This window comes from Mycetomoellerius zeteki, unplaced genomic scaffold (genome assembly GCF_001594055.1).
Source record: "Mycetomoellerius zeteki isolate Tzet28-1 unplaced genomic scaffold, Tzet1.0 scaffold58, whole genome shotgun sequence".
Lineage (NCBI taxonomy): Eukaryota > Metazoa > Arthropoda > Insecta > Hymenoptera > Formicidae > Mycetomoellerius > Mycetomoellerius zeteki.
The window spans coordinates 1,733,473-1,753,314 of record NW_017257588.1 but is presented as its reverse complement, the minus strand read 5'-3'; the positions used below and the strand labels follow the sequence as shown (position 1 = coordinate 1,753,314).

The window sequence follows — 19,842 nt, the reverse complement described above, 5'->3', positions numbered from 1 at the left end:
GGTTCCTAATGAAACTAATCACCTTCTGTTCTTTCATAATTGTTATTAACAAAGTTGTGTATTTATTTAACAACGTTTATTCGATCTATTTGTGAGAAGTTGAAGGGAAAGGATTGTTACCAAATCGTATTATCTCCGGGACGAAGCTAATTTTTAGAGAAGTGCATCAGAAAAGTCGCTAAGTGCGGGCAACAATTTTTTTAAAGTTTCTGGGAAAACTATAAATCGCCTTCCGCGATCTATAGATATCTCTGTATTCGCTTAAAATGTTTATTCGATTTACACGTTTTTTTTTTATTTGGGACTGTATCAAACTCGCATTAGGGATCAATAATCATAATATAAAGAAGAAGAATTGTTCGTGATCAATCCTACATCGTGAACCGTAGATCGTTTAACATCTTTCAGTTATTCCTAACACATAAAACCATTGTCGTTACGTTTTTCGACTTCCCATACGGTACAGACCTCCAAGAAATACCCTAAAGACATCCTAGTCTTAAAGACATTCTACATCCTAAGGACTTTCCTAGGACAGTCTATGTCCCTTGAACTTTCCTAAGATATTCTGAGAACATTCTTAGAATATCCTGTGTCCTAAGGAGTTTCTTAGGACATCCTACATCCCGATGATATTCTCAGAATATCCTACGTTCTAAGGACATTTCCAGGATATTCCTCGGTTAAAGTGTACTGTATAGGTCAGAATCATCAGGGGTCAAGCACCGTCAAACGGAACACGATACCTTGCGCTCGACAAGCCCCGTGGATGATCGACGCTGAGAAACGCTGAGCTACGTCATACAGTACTCGGCATTACGGTGCGCGGTGGGGTACAGTCTCGAGATAAGCGGTAGTGGTAGTGATGTGAAACATTCGTGGGTCGGGGCTGGTTGGCGGCATCGCCAGGCAGGCAAGCAGGCAGGCCAAGGGAGCGGTACGGTAGAAGTTAGGTGCGAGACGCGGAGCAAGAGCGGAGGAAACGGCACGGCACGGTGCGGCGCGGCGCGGTTTCGGCTTCTCGGCATCGGCTTCGGAAATGGCCGCGGGAAAGTAGAGAGCGGAGCGTTTCGTCGCTGGCTGGCAGGCTGGTTCGGTTGGTCGGTCCGTCGGTTGGTTGACCGGGTTGAATCGGTCGATCGTGGTCCAAGTTTTCGGAGCACCGTCAGCGCTCGTTCATCCGGCTGCATCGGGGCTGCGCGATCGATTCACGCGCACCAGACGATCTCGCAGACCAACATGAGATGTGAGAGCGGCGCATCACCGAGGAAACCTGAGAAGACGTCGTTAGAAAACGGAAGCGACCTCGACGGAGGCGAGGAATGGCGCTTGGTGGGTATGGTTCCTTGCTCCAGTCCGGTACGCGAGAAGAGGATGGCCAGCGACGACGGGACGACGACGAACAATGAGATCCTCGGCGCGGAGGGTGGGGAGGAGGGGCAGGGTACGTCAGCGCGAGGGGAACTGCATTCCAGAGTGGGCGGCATTCTGGAATGCGATCCCCCCGGTAACAGGAATTCGTCGAACGAGCGAGCCGCCGCCACCGCCGCTGCTAACAACGAGGACGGTGTCTGCCGATATGCGGTCGGCGCTGCTAACCGCGCTATGTCTTTCTTCGAGATGTGCCAGGTATAGTAAATAACCACGACTAACGGCTTATCGGCCGACTCATGCCGGTCTGATTGTTAATGTCCACGATTATTTAAATCGCAGTCGCGAATGTAGAAAAAAAACTTATCGGACTCTTAATTTCGCGTTTTACAACGTAACTTCCCGTTGAACACAAACTGACAGTAATATTATTACATCAATGTCATAATTTCCTACTCAATAATGTAACCGTTATGTATAACATGTGTTACATCACATTTATCTTCCAACACAGCACAGACATTCAAAAGACGTTCTAAAGACATTTAAAAGATGTTACATTCTAAGAATATTCCCAGGATTTGTAGGATGTTGTGTACTGTCTAGGTTGTGGAGTGGAAATTATAATATTGTTATAAAATTACTGTCGGTTTGTATTCAGCAGGTTTTGCGACAATTACAAGAACAAAAATCGGGCTACAGTTATTCACGAAGCTCTACTTGTCCTTTTAGATTCGACTTCAATATCTGTTCCCGCAACTGAGTCCACCCCCACGTTACAATATTCACGATGACTCCATAGAATCGACTGCAGAAATCTTGGCCAATGATGTAATGCGATACTTGTTGAAGGAGGATATCTATCTTATATCCCAGGATCCAGTCTCCCGCAGCATGAGACACAATGTATATCAAATGCTCAACAAACATAGCATTCTCTTTACGAGTATGGTAAACCGTTTAAACGTCGTCCCGGATACCGCTTATGAAACATTCATGGGGGTCGCCAATGAGCTGTTCTTACACGGCGTTATCACATGGGCCAGAATTGTCTGCTTATATGCTTTTATGGGCAGATTGGCTTTATGGGCCAGGGACAGAAGAATGCACAGTCTTAAAAAGAAATTGCCTTTATACGTCTCTAGATATGTTGGTGAAAACATAACACACTTTATCAAAGGCTATGGTGGATGGGTAAGTGAGCGCAATTATTAATTATTGTAATGAGAGTATTCAAATATTTCGTTACACAAACCTGGCGTTATTGTTTTGTAGGAACAATTATGCGTTGAGTATCCTGTAGCCGAAGAAGTTAGTGGAGCAGTTTGGCGGAGTCTACTAATGACGGGAGCTACTCTTGGTTTGATCGCCACGATCTTGTCAGTAACTTCCTGATGGAACCTTGTGACGGGATCGTGTGATCTGAGTATGTTGTTGTCAAGAAGCTTTCGCGTACTTATGTTCTGTGAGAACACTTTCAAATGAAATGTAAACAGATTTTTATAACGAAAACACAATGTTACATTTCACATCGGAACGATTCGATTCAAACGAAGCGTTGCTACGTCTATACGAGAAATATGCAAAATTAACAAGAGATACATCAACGCGTTGACACACATAATTTTCATATCAATGTCACTCGGGCTTAGAAGCATCCTACTTTTTATGTAACTCGAACATACATAGCATGAGCGACAGACAATGACGCTAGTTTCCTATTACAATACCTTATAACAGACTAGTGAAATTAGTAAAATATCTTATTTAATTCTACAATACACATTTTATATTAAAGTAATTCCTAATAATAATACTCAAAATTTTGAAGAAATTTTTTAGAAATTTATACAAGAAACAGGAATCTCAAAATTGTATTGAATTTAGGTAGACGCAATCTATTTATTTATAATTTATTTTAGGTAGAGAATATATTAAATAATAAATTTTTCGAGTATTTTTGGTCATAGAACCGATCGCAACCACACACTTTTAAATTTTAAGGGATATATGTAATACCGAAAAAAACGATGGCTACGAACTATACCATCATGTATATTCAAATAATGGCTACTTTTTTATATGTTGATATATTCTATTACACTTGCAAAAATTTTATATGCATATTCAGAATAAATACTTTTATAAAATAACGATCGTTCTCCTGTAATCATTATTGTGAAACAAGAGAAAGATTTTCTTCCGATCCCATTAGTATTAAAACACATACAAGTGTGCATTAATCGTGTTTGCTACAAAATTAATAATTTCTCATACACTATCAAGTATCGTATTATCAATGGAAGTTTACAGGGTACAGCAGAGCAAGTTACTGTTATAAAAATTTAAATATAGTTTTATGAAGCGATTTATACTATTACAAATAAAAACCCCTCATAAAATAATACAAAGACTTATTTACATGTAAGTATTTTTGTTTTCTTGGAAGACATCGAGTCCACTTTAGAGCCTTTTTAATGTATCATAAATCATAAGTGATAAGTTTTAATATACTGTTGTGTATTATAACAAAGGGGATCGATCTTAATCACTACGAAATACTATAAGTAACATTTGATGTGTATGTTTGCAAATAATCAAAAATGCTGACTATGTAAAATAACACTATCATTCTTGAAATGAACACAATTCTCCTAACTTATTATTATCTATGTAATCTAAAATTTAAAACATTTATTAATGAGGAATAATAAAAGGCATTGATGTTTAACATTTATACACAAATAATAGCTTGGAAATAAGAAATGTAATTATTTTCTGTAGAATGTCTTGCAATGATACAAATTAACAAAATAATCGAACATAAGTAACAATTCAACATTTGCATGCGGACAATTGTGTTTAAAATGACATATTTATTTAAAATAGATTACGTTATATACTAGAACTCTGACTTATTGAGATTTACATGTGCAAATGCGAAAACAATCTAAACTGTAAGTTTTTTCACGATGAGTATATTGTATAGTAGGATGCTGGGATAATAACTTGCCTCTTTTTATTTTTTATAACCAAATTGAAGGATACATTTCTGCCAAGGAAATATATTAACCATCATTTTCATCGTTAAAATCTCGTACATAGATATTTTCATACTCATGACACTACTGAGATCTAAATCACTTAAGATTTACAGTGTATGTATGTATATATGTGGATGGATGTATGTATATATATTGCAATATTTACAATATATATTATATATTTATAATTATATATATTAACAAAAGACAACACCGAACAATGATCAGAAATCTATCCCTAAGGATCTTAGAAACATGATAATGCATGATAATGTACGTATAATTGGTTTATAGCTACAAAAGTAAAGTCACGGTTCTTTCTATATATATATTACATTTTACTAGTAAAATAGTTTATTTCATTATTGTATAAGTTTTGCCATTAAAATACTCATAAATACTAAATACGAATGGATGATGAAATTCTTGACACAAGTTTGCAATCTATTCCAACTAAAATCCAATTAATTATCTACTTACGGTGCTTTTTCGGATATGTCTGATAGTTTGACAGCTAAACGTTTTAATTTCATATATGCCACACATTTTTTTTCATGAATACGAAGACTTTGCCTAGAAGTTCAAGTTTGGGTCATATACAAGAAATTTTGAACATTTACGAATTTTATTTTTTTATACAGGATAAAGTTCTTTAATACGCTGTTGTAGTTTACTGAATTGAGTGAATACAGATTATAAAATCACAAATTAGAGGGGAAATTCTGGCGAGTATATCTAACAATTTCCTTATATCTAGTCAAATTTTGCGACTGTACAGAAAACAACTGCATTTTAACTTTTACTTCAGATCCTAATGTGCATAATAGTAAGAATCAACAATTTTGGTTTAATAAATCTTCAAAATTAGATATCTATTTTGCTATTATTGATATTACTATGTTTAAGTATTATGCATTTGTGTGTGGATATATATATACTATATTAACTGTACAAACGGAAAACTCATTTCGTCTGCCATTTATATTGACAATTATAAGTAATTATCTTATTGTAGTCAACCTTCAATTAGTTAGCTAAACATATCGCCAGTGTTATGCATGTAGATAGCAATCAGATTAAATAAAAAAAACACTGAAATATGTAATAAAATTTAAAAAAAACACGATAATAAAGATATTTCTAATTAAATTGGAGAATAACTAAATAAAATTTGTAAATCTTAATTATATACTTATATTATCACATATGCATATGTATAAAGTATTAAAAATCGAGACACAATAATGCAAGAAAAAAAATTTAATTTACAACATATACAAAGTATTAATTTACAAAGAAAAAATGATAACAGTATTTTCTTGCAAGTGGATAATTGTAGTGTTCTACTTTTACATGCAGAGATGGAATATGGTACATGTGAAAGATATCACAAACTTGGCCCCCTTTAATCTGCACAATGTCAATATGAATATAATTAATTGATATTGTAAATAATTTATTTGTAAAAAAAATATATACAGAAAAAAATAGCAGAATGACATCTTTACGATATTGGAACATATTCTGTATTTAAGCATCTTTCATGAAAACAGTACACAAGCAAAAATGAAAAGAGCTATTAGACATGAATACACAGCACTGACGATATGCATATAGATAATTTAGTGTTTTTAAACATTGGCAGTTTTAGCCTGGACGTATTGTGGTCCAAAATAGAATAAAATAGTTGGGATAACTTATTTTAAACAGCTATCCTTAAAATATTAAAGGGGGAAGAAAATAAGTTTTCAGGATTCAAAAGCCTTCAATTCGCCTAACATCAGTAAAATATGTTAAATAAAATAGCAAATTTTTAGCGAAGTCACGTTTACATCGCAACATGCTAAGTATATTGCGGATAACGACACACGTTGTTCGTCTTAATGAATATAACTTTTCTTAAGATTTCCTAAAACAATGGGACATTTTTATCAAGAATCAAGAATCTACAATGATGTACAGTACACAGCAAGCGCAAATCAAATATTATCCAATCAACTTTGTGATCGGATTGAATTTTAATAATTTGAGTTCAATATTAATCATAAACGACATTATAGATGTTGTGCCACAGAGCGTATTATGTATAAAGTGAATATAACACGTTCATCACTTTGTGACATGCTTCATTTTTGTCTCGTTAACTCTTTCTTGGTTTATCACAGTTGGGGCAGAGGTGGGAAGGAAGAGGACTTGTATCACCCCAAAAAATGAAACTAGCAAGAATCCTCTATTCCTTGTAATCCCACCATTCTTTCTCATACCCTTCGTGGACATGTTCTAAAAGCACTTTTCTTCGGCTATCGCAGTATCTTTAAAAGCACACACACAAATGTAATATTATTTTGACAAGAACACAAACAAAATATCTCATTTCTTTTAAGAATAATACATAATCCTTACCTATATTTATCTTGAACCTTTTGTTTAATGTCTGCAAGATTTTCGCTCGTGATATCTCTTTCAAGATATTCAGAGAGGCACTCTGTGGCACTCTCCAGATCCTTTTGGTTATCCTCAAAAATCACAGATTGATTGTTCTTTTTCACATAATAAGCGAAAACATAAGTGTACATGAGAGTCTGTCTACAGGAACACAAAATATCAACTGCCTTTTTTAAAAATTGTACCTGAAAAGAGAGTAATATGATATATTTACAAAATAATGTTGACAAATAATGATGTAATATACAATGGTTGCCAAAAGTTTTCGATCAACATATAACTATTAACAATTTTTGTTAATGTTTTTTAATTTATAATTTAATAAATAATTTTTGTTATAATCAATTTAAGAATACAATATTTTCAATATTAGAATATGGTGAGCTTTAGTGATACAAGAGAGTCAACACAGATATTATTCTGTCATTATTCATAGAATGCTAAGATAGAACTGCATCATGAATAGAACATTTGTCACTAAATAAAAAGCACGGTCTTGTTTCTAATCTTATCATTGTATATATAAAATATATTAAGGATGCACCGGATCATAAAATTACCAGATACTGGATATCCGGTGCATCCCTAAAATATATATAAATAATAGTGGTAGATAAATTTAAATCAACTAACTTAAAATCATTTATTTATTATTATTGTTATTGTTATACCTCAATCCACGACATGTTATGTTGCTGCATTTCTTCCATCTTCTCTTTTACACTAGCATACAATTTACTTTCAAACTTTAGTGATTGCATATGGTTCATATATCTATTGCAATAAAATAAATATCTCTGTAAAGCTGATCTGGATTTTTCTTGCGCATCCCTGGCTACTTTAGCTTCCTCTTCGTCGTAACGGTTGCAATTATACCAGCTAGAACCATGCGGTTCCCAAGGTCCAAGACATACCCAACAAAATTCAGTTTTACAATTCTGATTCTTGCAAACCATATGATTGCATCCGCCATCTTTTTCGATAGTAACATTACACTTGGGGCACTCCTTTGTGTTAGCAGCAATCCAGTTTGATGTTTCAGAATCATCATCGCACTTTTTGATCCACTTGCGGAGTAAATGACACTTTACAGGATCGTGCCAGTTTTCGCCACAGTGGAAACAAAAGATATGTCCACATTTGCAAGTAACTGGTCTCGCTTCTACGTACTGCACCTTAATGGCATTATTGCAATCGGGAGAAGGGCACCATCTCAATAACCTATTGCACTGCAAAGAAGACAAATGTATTAAACATTAATAACATCCAATAAATTTAATTACATTAATCAAATATTTACTTCAACAAAGCTATTGGTGATTAAATGTTGATATTTTAATTTAACTTTGGAATCTTTGACAAGTCGCATAACACTGGCATCGTCGACTAAAATGTCACACGCGTGAGCAGCACATGCTATTGTTTGTCCAACTCCTTCTTCCATAATCTTAGTTGTCAAGTATTCACCCCAACAACCGGTACAAAAACGATGTCCACATTCCAGACCAGTCATCATCTAATGGTTTTTACAATGTTTTTTTTATTTTATTTTTCTACTGTGCTTTAAACAGTTGGTAAAATAGACTTACTGAGGATGGCAAGATCATGAAACAGATACCACATTCCTCCGTTCCGTTTGTCGGTCTTTTAGGCTGTATTACAAACATAGGTAAAGCATAATTTTTGCAATGACTTATCGATAACAAAATATAATTTAAATAAACTATACACGTACGTTTACTAACGAACTTTGGGAGGATCGGCTCCTGCTTATTAAAGGACCCTTCCTAAACGGATTAATGACGCGTGCCTCGGCAAACAACTTTTCCTGATCACCGTCGTAAAACCGTTCCATCAATTTTTCTTTATCCCATTTAAAATGATTTAATAAAATACGTGTGGTAGTAGCTGGTATCTACAAACCAATACATGTAGATAGATATAACGTCGTCTATCTATAACTTATTTCGAAAAGCAAGACTTAAGACACAATTAAAAAATACAGGCAATACGAATAGGGAACAAAACAGATTTCAATTTATTAAAAATTATGTATTCTGATATACACGATTTCTGAAATTATTATTCCCTATTACCTGTATTTTTCAATTGTGTCTCATTCTAAAGGTCGATTATGTACCTTGAAACTAGATGGAAATTACAAGTTAATAAATTCACTAGAATATTTATAATTTCATTGGACAATATTTTGTAATTTTTACCTCGTTTCAAGACGCAATTGACCACCTGATTTTACATTAGTCGCAAGTCGATCGCAAGCTTGCTTTGCAATAGTCATTCTAAAACATTAATCTAAAAATTGACACTTCAAATTGGCCGTCGACAACAAGCTTGCGATTAACTTACAATTAACCCTCCTATGATAAGGTAAATTTTCAAGATATACAGACAAATAGGATTGGATCTGATCCGATGCTGTCTTGATCATATTTCATCTAATCAATATAACAAAATGAGTAAAAAATAATAATATATATCGTGAAACTTCTTTTTCTGTTAAACGATGCATAAGCTTTATAATGGCTGTGTTCCAAATTTACTGCCAGCACTGAAAATGCTACAGTTTACGTTATATGCACTATAGATTTTCAGTAATAGCAATCACTTTTGGAACACAGCCAATATAAGCGAAAAACCTCTTAGGAGGATAATGTAGAATCAGGGTTACTTTGTTGCTGCATTATGGTGATATTTCATTTATGCATTTTTGTCGTACAATAAAGTTTTCAAGCCTGTTGATTGATTATGGGATAGAGAGATCCGAGGACCTCTCTGTTCTGTACACATTTATCGTATGACAAAAACGCACAAATGAAATAGCACTCTTAGGCAGGTATCACATTTGTCGTATGACAAAGCATTCCAAGCCTATTGATTGGCTGCAAAAAAGAAAAGTTGTGGGATCTCACTATTCTATAGCCAATCAATAAACTTAAAATCTTCGTCATACGACAAAAGTAATACCAGCCCTAGACTATATTAGACTGCTAAAACTTTCCATCTCACTTTTGTCAAACTTCAAATATGTATCTATTTCATTTTAAGCGCGACAAGTGTACACTAGTGTCATCCAACAAAGAATAGACTTAATTTTATCCATAACTCAATTGAATATATAAAGCCTATCTGAATCAGCATGGAATGTACAAGTGCAATTTTTTATTTTATTTGAAAGTGTGTATAATACATATAAACGTTTCAATCCGTGTTTTGGATCTTCCTCAGGATAAATAATTCGCAAACTCTATATAATAATTACAATTACGGTGTCATATTTACATAAATGGTTAGAATATATTCTCCAGGAAACTCCTATGCATCAAAAACATATACATCTGACCATTTATGTAAATATGATACACCATAATTGTAATTATTAGAGTTTGCGAATTACTTATCCTGAGGAGAATCCGAAACATGGCTCGAAACGTTTACATGTATTATATATACTTTTAAATAAAATAAGAAATTGCACTCGTACACTCCATGCTGGCTCAGATAGGCTTTATACATTCACTTAGTTTATTCACTAGGACCTGAATTGGAATTTTTATTGTAATTTATCCATAAATTACGAAGCTTACTTCGACAACAGTGTTGACTTCCTTTATGGAGTCAACCATGTGCTGTACAATCTCTTCTGTGGAAAGTACTTCAAAGGGATACTCGTCAACATCGGTAGCTCGCTCCCGTGGATTACCAGACTCTATTTCCATAGCAAAATCAACGTCATCGCCGCTGGACTCGTTGCCGGAGTCAACGTCATCATAAAGCGTTTCCTCCTCCGAATCCATTGTTTCAATTAGCGCGCTTCTAGTCTACAATGATGTTTCTTTTTCCCCCTTCCTCGAGTAGAGTAAACGATCAGATCGCACCTATGGACGTAGCATCGACTGCAAGAAGTTCCCAAGGAAGTGTTGCTGCGTTGATCCAATCAATGTTCCGTCCTAAATACGATATAAACGTAGTCACTTTAGAAAGAAGAAATTTATATTTAAATGTTAATACGACGTAGAATATCAACGATCGCGACGGGGGATTTACATTTTTACGTGTATTCGACGGAATTTAGAAATACTGCGGGATCGATCATATTTGGCGATGGGAGAGCGCGAACAGAAAGGCGCGCGTAATTCCGCGCGTGATTTCGAGGATCCGGACGCACCTGCCGAGGAAATGGCTTATGTCTCCGTACGTGACATCATCGTTCCCCGACGCTGCCCGAAACAGCATCCGGAGCGGCTGTCTTTTGGTATAGGTGCGCGCGCGTGATCGTCGACGAGTCGCGGGATCACGTCTGTGACGCGTCCGAATCCTCTCGGTGCGGCGCGGGAGATGATCGACGCGGATTTTTACCCGACGTCCCCGACGTTTCCGTTACGGGGAGAGAGAGAAAAGAGAACAAAGTCAGCTACCAAAACATCCGAGATGAACTCCGGCAGCGGACGCGCCAGCGGCTAATCTCACGGCGTAAGCGAAAACGTTCGCGCTCGCGCCTCGCGCTCGGTCGGCCGATTGCTGCAACTTCACGTCGTACGGACACTACACGGACGATGTGATTGACGGCCAAGCGGGCGAGTGGGCGAACGAACGTACACGTACACTTGCAGGAGTGATGTTTTCGCACCGTCGAGCCTCGGCTTCGGCGCGAAAATTGCAGGTCACGAGGCCGCGCGCGCCTAACTAAATGCGGACGGCGCCTCCGCGAGCTGTCGGAGGCGTCTACTTCGAGTTCGATTTCGCGTGCCCGATATAAATATACGCGCGAAGGACGAGCCCGCGTGCGTATACGTGCGATACGCGACGCGCGGCGCGTGTGAGCTGAAACTCCGATTCGCTAATTAGCACACGCGCGCGTTTATAATAAGGCGCGACACGTTGGTTCAAGGGCAATATCGATCGCGCGCGCGAGGAAGGACGCTCGAAGACACACACACACTCTACGGGTTCTCTCTCGGCGGGACTCTGGCGAGCATCTCGTCCTGTGTCCCCTCGTGAACGGATCTGGATGAAATTTCACACGCTGCCAGAGTCGCTCCGACTGGAGTATTTGAAGCTAAACTGCATTCGGTTTAAGCGCTCGCGCGCTGTAAGCCTCGTCTCTTCCGAGTCAATTTTAAGCAAAATCGTAAAGTTCGTGATATGTTCTTTTCGTAAGACTTGTCAGAATTTATATAAAGGCTTGTAATTTTATGCAATATCTTTACGAACAGTTTCCAGCTAGCCGTAAGATTTACGAGAAATCGTAGATATTTACGAATGATCGTACGTCTTACGATACATATATAAATAGAATTATAATATCAGTCATAAGTTCTTGCGAGTTTTACGAGAACAAGTTACGATTTTGCTTAGAATTGACCGATTTTTATTTTCTTCTTGACGACAATTCAGTATCGTTATGTTGTCATTGCGCAAATATTATAATATAACATCTGATAAATATGATAAAAAAAGCTGCGCACCGACAATAAAGGCTGTGTCCCAAAATTTACTGCCAGTAAATTTACTGAAAATCTACAGTGCATGTGACGTAAACTACAGATTTTCAGTACTGGCAGTAAATTTTGGAACATAGCCATAACACCGAACTATCATTAAGAGTCAGAATCAGGGCACTGGATAGATTTCTGACCCATCTGATGGCTAATTTCTTCACCTCTAGATAAGTTGTCGATAACTTTATCCACAAGATGTCTTCCAGATGTCTTCCAGATATCTCTCAGATATCTCCCAGATATCTCATTTATCCATTATTTGAGAAATATCTCATAAAGTTATCTAGAGATGAAAAAATTGGGATCATGCACAAAACTATCTTTATCACTTATTACTTGCGGAAGAAAGGTAAAAGTTTAGGCTGTGTTCTGATATACGCTGCCAATACTGAAAATTTTTAACTCAGTGGTCTATAATGAGATTTTAAAGTGATAAACTTAAACAATAAGAATCTCATTGGACAGTACATGTAAAAACACAATCAATAAAGAAAATAAAGGCCTATAATAGTTGAAGTTGGATCTTTAATGTTTCAATAATTTCATGTTAATTTGTGTATACTATATATGTGCATACATATATACTATTTGTAGTCATTTGAACTGCGCGTCGAATTAAGTCAGAAACAAATTAATTCGGCGCGCAGTTTAAATTACTACAAATATAGTATATATATATATATTATATGTTCATACATATATAGTATATACAAATTCACATGGAATCATTTAAAGATTTAAGCATCAAAGATCCATTATGGGCCTTTATTTCCTATTGATTGTGTAAACTTAAGTTTTAAGCTTTGAGAAAGAAATTGACTAATCACAGTGATATGATAATAATCGACGATTAGCCAATTTTTTACTGCTTAAAGGTTATGACACACAAAAAACTTAAGCAGTAAGCGAATTGGCCACGCAATCACAATAGAGGCTGTAAGGCAATAACATAAATCGTAGCGAATTCAAAATGTTGATTTGCTTAGGCCCGTTTCTACCAACATAGGTTAACTTTAATCTCGGTTCAACTTACTCTTCATCTTTTTCTAATTTCTAGAAGAAGAAAAAGATGAAGAGTTAGTTGAACCAAGATTAAAGTTAATCTACGTTGGTAGAAACGGGCCTTAGACCCAGTTCTGTAACTCACGGTTAACTCTTAACCAAGGTTCAACTTATTCATTATCTCTTTTCAATTCTAGAATTGGAATCAATTAGAAATAAGTTGAACCTCGGTTAAGAATTAACCGTGAGTTGTGGAATTGGGCCTTACTGCTTCAGTTTTTGGTGTATCATAGGGTGCTTTCCAGCAAGAGACAGACATGACAATGGTTACCTTTCATTTACAATGACATAAGTTGACACAAATGTCATTCTTTCTTTCTTTGCATTCTATGAGTAACAAAGACAGAACAATACTTGTGTCGACTTGTGTCATTTAAATGGAAGACACCCAATGTTCTGTTTTGCGCTTGCAACGCTCGAAAGCATCATTTATCCTTGTTTAATATTTGATAGATAACAAGAATGTACTGAGGCTTACAGCGTGTGAGCGTGAAAATGGAACGCACTAATAGTGTAACACAATGAATCATTACATCTTTGTTATTTGTCAAATATTTGCTAAATAAAAATGAAGATGATCATTATGTTAAACTATGGGTGCTTTCTATTTAGTGAATCTTTTCACAAGTATAACGATGCTTCTTCGCATTCAGTGAATAACAAAGAATATTGTCGACTTATGTCACCAAATAGAAAGCATATTGCTGAAAAGCACCAATAGTCTTAAGGCTTAAAGCTTAAGATTACTCATTGTAGTTACTGCTTTACGTATAATACAGTCATATACTGTAGTTTAATTACTGGCAGTATATATCAGAACACAACTTTACAACGCGCGAGCGCCCAAACCGAACACAGTCAAGGTGATAAACAAACCGAAGACACGTACGGTTGACGTTACGTTGCCTCGTCCACCTTCGTCGTCAAACCTGCGTTATATTTGCGTTCGACACGATTTTTGCCGAGGAGGCGGCAATGTTCCAGCGCGTCGGTTGACGCGCGGGGATCGCGGAAAATTCTTCGGAGGATCTCCGTTGTACTCGCGAATTATTACCGTCGCACAAGTCACAAAGTCTTTAACAAGGTCGCGTCGCGTGCAGGTGTTTCTCCTCGTCCATCGCGTGCACAAGCTTCGCTTTGTTGCGAGCGACAACGGACAAAGAGGATTCGTGAGTCCGCGATGATCCGCGATCACGAAGAACCATTTGCCATGAAAGGAACCGAAAGCAACCGAAAGAGAGACTGAGGCTACTGAGGAATAGCCAGAGAGGGAGAGAGAGGGGAGAGAAAGCCTCGAACGGGTCTATAGCCCGAACGCTGCTGCCACGTTCGCGACAACGCGCGACATTGGATTCTTCGGCGATCAAATAACGAGCGCGTAACCGTTTTTCATCGTCGTTGTCGTTTAATGATATAAAGTCACGGTGTCGTGTTCACGGAGCCGAGAAATCACACCAGGAATTTCGCGGGACTATCCTGCGAACGGTGTATACGAATCGCGTATCCAGCACGCGAACAAATTGACAAACGGTCGAGAGCTGCCTCTGAAAAAGATTACTGCCAGATTACAGACGAAACTGTCATGCTGACAGCACGTGGTGGGGATCGTAGAGAGTAGCGGGATACGTCGACAAGTGCTAGCAATACACGCTATAGGGTGACAAAGAAGTTTGGAGACGAATAATATTTTCCACTGGGATAACTAGTGCAACATACTGCAATGGTTCACGCTGACAATTAGTGCAATTGAATACAAATCAATTCACATATTTTCAGTGTTAATTCTTTTTATGATAATAGGAAGTCGAATCGATGTCTTCGTCAAGATTGGATATATTCCAGATACTAGATGATTCGAGAAATCGAATAAAACCAGTCCTACATGGTACACAATACATGGCCATAATAGCAAACTTTGAACAGCATTCAAGGGATTCATTTTACAAAGTTGTGGAATTTTTTAATCCTTTTTTGATGCTCTACAATCTTAGGTCTCAATGCTGTTCAGCCGGGGCCCAAACTGGACATAATCCTTTTAAGATATTAATACAAACGTTGAGCTTTAAAATTTCATTTCTACAAATATAGCGTGATGAACTTGTGACTTATGATTTCAACACAGTTCATATTTGTTCAATATGAACACCACACAATGGAAGTATCGTTTGAACAACAGCTAATCAACGTTTTTCCGTAAGAGCTCTAAAATGTTATTACGGAAATATGTATATTGATTGTCGCGAGAATTTCCGCTGCATGGTGATGTGTTAATTGATACGACCTGTGCATCACATTGGTTAATTGTCTACATAGATGACACCTTATACAATAGTTTACGTTGTTTATACGTAAATGTAGAGGAGAAGGTGGTATTATGGCCAGTGTATATATTGTGGTCTCCCTTAATATCTCTGCTATTATATAGCGAATCCTAATGATTACTTATGGAATTATTAGTTTAGTAGCTCACCGTTACATGATGACGCTAATATTACCAATACTCAATAACCAGCGTTTATTACAACACATTTTTACTTTTAATATATTTCGAAACGTTTCTGAGGTACACTTTAGCATTTAATTGCACCTATAATACTTCCTCATTTTTCTTAAACTTGAGCGTATTATCACATGAATATACGTATTTTTGAGTGTGTTATTTGCTATTTAACATTTTATTTGACTGTATATATTTTGAGTTATACAAATTTAAACAATACCATGGCATTTTGCTAATGTAGCCCTCTATAGATATTGATTATCACCTCATTTTAGAGATTTTCATATCAAAATAGTTATTTGATAATCGATTGTAGCTCTACTGTTAATCTATAGTTTATATTGCGTGTATTTTTAGTACTGAGCAGCTTATATGCAGAAGTTATATGTGAATGTATATTCATTTGCATACATTTTAAAATGTTTTACTTTTTTGTTAATTTTGTAACCAAACACTGTTTTCTAAACAAAACTAATACTTTAAGGTTATTTTTATGGAAGGCCACCCATTTTTTCTTCGAGTCATTATGCAATGTCGCCACATTTTTATTAATAGTATCCTAAGTAATAAATATTTCGTAACTTTGAATCCAGAATCGATTCAACAACATTTTAACGAATGTAATTGTCAAATTTTAAACTTAAATATTGATTATTAATAAAGTTATTGTGTAAAATGTAACTATAATTAAGGGGGGATCCCACCGCTAGCACCCAAAAATCATTCTTTGTGAATTTTTGGGGGAAAAATGAATAATTTGATTGAAGAATCAATTTGAAGGTTTTATTATACATCTTTTCTAGTGCAAAAAATAATTTTTTCATCTCGTTTGGACGACAAAATGGCGGCTTCCTGATTATGAGAACACTTTTCGTGAGACGGGCTCAAACGGTGTACATGATTTTGACAAAACGGTTCAATCTATGCAAACTAAAAAAAAAAGACATCATTTACACTGTTATAGTTATCGTGTCACATAGGGATTTTAAAAAATATTGATTTCTCTTGAAATGGCGTTGGTTTGAAAAAAAATCGTCTTTAATTGTCGATTAAAAAAACTGCAAAATATTTTGCAAAAATCCTACGTCACACGATAGAAAATGTTGCTAAGGATATTCAAAAAATTTGAAATCAATCGGATGAAAACTTTTTGAGTTATCATGTACACCGTCTCGGAAATGCAGTTTTGAGAAAAACGCGTTTAAAGTGGAGCATACGCTTTCTTGATGTTTACTAATGGCGTCACTCTCACACTGAAACCGACACTGAAATTGCTGAAATTGGATTTAGTACAAGTTGTGACATCTATAGATATCATCCAGAACTCATATTATGATGAGTACATAGTTTTGTATACCTGCAGGGTCCGGGCGGATTACAAAAAAGGCGGAGCTCCGGCCTGCCGCAGCTGAAATTCACTTTCTCGATCACTTTGACCTTGAATTTCGCTTCCGAATCTTTTTTCTCGTATTCTTAAGGGTTCAAACCAATGATTAAAGCAATAAAACAAATTTCTTGAATTTTGAAACCTCAGGGGTGGGATTCCCTCTTAAAGATGTTCTGGCTATACAGTCCCAGACAAAAGTTACTCAAATTTGAAATTGATGAAATTCTATACTTTTATAAGTATGCGCCGTATCGTATATAGAACCTAAATAATTAGTTAATGTGATATTTGGTATTATAAATGAATATTTGACATTATAAATGAAATTTGTACTTTTTATAATCGTCGGTAAAAACTTTTGGACGTGAATTTTCCTTGAAATCAACTGTAAGAAACGAAAGACGTGCCGCATTACGTTAATAACGACGTTAATAACATTTAATGTATATCAGACATCCCTAGTGGAAAATAAATTTTAACGGAAAAGTACAGAAAAACTACATAGATTGAGAAAATCTTAGAAATTTTTAATTTTTCGTAGATATTCATAGTGGGACATAGAGTAAGATTGGTGCCTGTTGTTAATATAAAATCTTTTATACAAATGATATATTTGAAATAAGTAAATAATAAGGATAGTACTACTTGGGTTTTACTTTTTAATTTGATAGTCTTTTACGCACATGATACATATCATTAGAGTTAAATAAATATGTCATTTATAAAGATAATAGCACTTAGGTTGTACTTTTTAATTTGGTATAGCAGTTTTTTTCAATACTTATCATTTAAGTTTTATCATAGTTATGTTTTACCATATAAATAATTTCTTTCGATAAGCACACATTCTTAGCGTCTTTTTTACCTTTTTTTTTTAAAAAAGGTTTAAGTGTGTTGTGTCCGTAAGCGTTGATAATTATATGTTTACGCTTACCGCAGTTAGTTTATATGCGTGTCAATTTATTATATCGAAACACTGACAAGGAATTGGAAATCACAGGATCTTGTTCGTGTTAAAATTAGATTTAATATTGAACTGATTCTACACTTTTAATATACGTCTTTACTCTTCGGAATATCGCAGTATATCTCTCTCATCTCTCGCGTGCTCCTCTCTTTATCTCTCCTTGGCCTTCTTAACTTTTCCTTCTAGAACATTCTAGATCTTTTCCTACTAGAACATTCTAGAACTTTTTCTTCTAGAACATTCTATAACTTAATGATAATGAAGAATTTTACATCAGTTGCACAGCTCCTTTTTCTGCTGAACGCAACCATTACAAAATAACTGATATTCTGTAGTCTTGTAAATAAAATTATATACAGATCTTTCTTTTGTTCTTTGTCGCATTAGCAATGTAAATAATTTGTTGGTCCTAAAAGGTTGTCAATGCACAAGTCCACAGCACAAAATATCTCATTACCAATATCAGTGCGATCAATTTGTTACGGATTAAGCAGAAATATGCACGACTCTGTGTTCCCACCCTAACACTCATTAGCTCTGGCTCTACCCAGTTAGAAAAGATGAACCGTGCAAGAAATTCAGCTAAAAAGAACAGACCTAATATAATCCCCGTGCACAGGAACAAAAAACAAATTTAAGATTTAACTGACATACTCCAAAGTATGTTTTTTTATACGTTACTATTCAGACAGTAAATTGACGTTATTTGACATCAAAATGACAACAAATAATATCAATTTGCAATCCGAATAATGATTTGATAATAAATACACAAAACTTTATAGCCAAACTTTATTATCACTCTGTAGACATAAGCTCACGTATCCCCTCCAATCCTCGCATGCTATTAGCATGTTGTTCCGTCTGCAACCTGGTTAGGTACTAAAGGTTTAGCCTAGTAGCTAAAGTAGTTTTGCTCTGAGGAGTCCGAGGCCTGAGACGCGACGACTCCGTAACGCGCCGTGACATTAACCTGACCCAACCTGATCCGAGTCGAGCGAGTGATTCGTTTCAACGCCGCGAAGAGAGCCACTCTCGTTTCGCATGGCGCACAGCTGACGAACGCGCACAATCGTTCTGCACATACGTTCAGTATGTACGATGTATAATATATGTATACATACGTACATCGATGTGCCGCGCCGCATTGTTTATGACGAGTAGACTTCTAAATCGCGATACAGGTCCGGCACCGATCTGGTCAGACACTCTGTATGGACGATGCTTTCTCTCGTCAATAGAGATGGTAACGATTGTTCTTTGGAGCATTAAACGTTGAATGCGCCGGAAATCGAAGTTGTCTTCATCACAATCGTTTATAAATCATTTTAAGAATTTTCGACGAACCTAACCTTTCCAACATTTATGGACTATATATTATTAAGACATCGACGAAACTTATTCATAACTTGCTGAAGATGGTTTGAAGAAAAATCGAAACGTCCAAAAAATTTGTATCGACACTCATGGTAGATCAATATATTATGTGAATATCATTCGAATTTTTGTTATATAATTTGCGCACCAATTGCCGCGCTGTATTAACG

The 19,842-nt window shown here is 36.0% G+C and overlaps 2 protein-coding genes across 9 annotated transcripts; one reads left to right on the top strand and one right to left on the bottom strand.

The window, feature by feature from the left end:
• Positions 1 to 644: 644 nt before the first annotated feature.
• Positions 645 to 3,158, top strand: LOC108728110 (uncharacterized). The gene is made up of 3 exons (XM_018456480.1): positions 645 to 1,629; positions 2,104 to 2,565; positions 2,647 to 3,158. The coding sequence occupies exons 1-3, from the start codon at positions 1,240 to 1,242 to the stop codon at positions 2,764 to 2,766; spliced, it is 972 nt and encodes a 323-aa protein (XP_018311982.1). The 5' UTR covers positions 645 to 1,239; the 3' UTR covers positions 2,767 to 3,158.
• Positions 3,159 to 5,736: 2,578 nt separating this feature from the next.
• On the bottom strand, positions 5,737 to 19,641 carry ari-1 (E3 ubiquitin-protein ligase ariadne-1). 8 transcript variants are annotated; one of them, XM_018456474.1, is made up of 8 exons: positions 19,117 to 19,641; positions 10,466 to 10,828; positions 8,596 to 8,775; positions 8,450 to 8,512; positions 8,161 to 8,376; positions 7,532 to 8,089; positions 6,819 to 7,045; positions 5,737 to 6,727 (listed from the first exon to the last, which is right to left on the bottom strand). In XM_018456474.1, exons 2-8 carry the CDS (start codon positions 10,673 to 10,675, stop codon positions 6,646 to 6,648), a joined length of 1,536 nt encoding a protein of 511 aa, XP_018311976.1. In that variant the 5' UTR covers positions 10,676 to 10,828; positions 19,117 to 19,641; the 3' UTR covers positions 5,737 to 6,645. The 8 variants fall into 8 exon arrangements, with proteins under 8 accessions (XP_018311976.1, XP_018311975.1, XP_018311970.1 ...); XM_018456473.1 differs by lacking the exon at positions 19,117 to 19,641 and adding an exon at positions 14,318 to 14,884; XM_018456468.1 differs by lacking the exon at positions 19,117 to 19,641 and adding an exon at positions 14,331 to 14,884.
• Between the last annotated feature and the right edge of the window lie 201 nt (positions 19,642 to 19,842).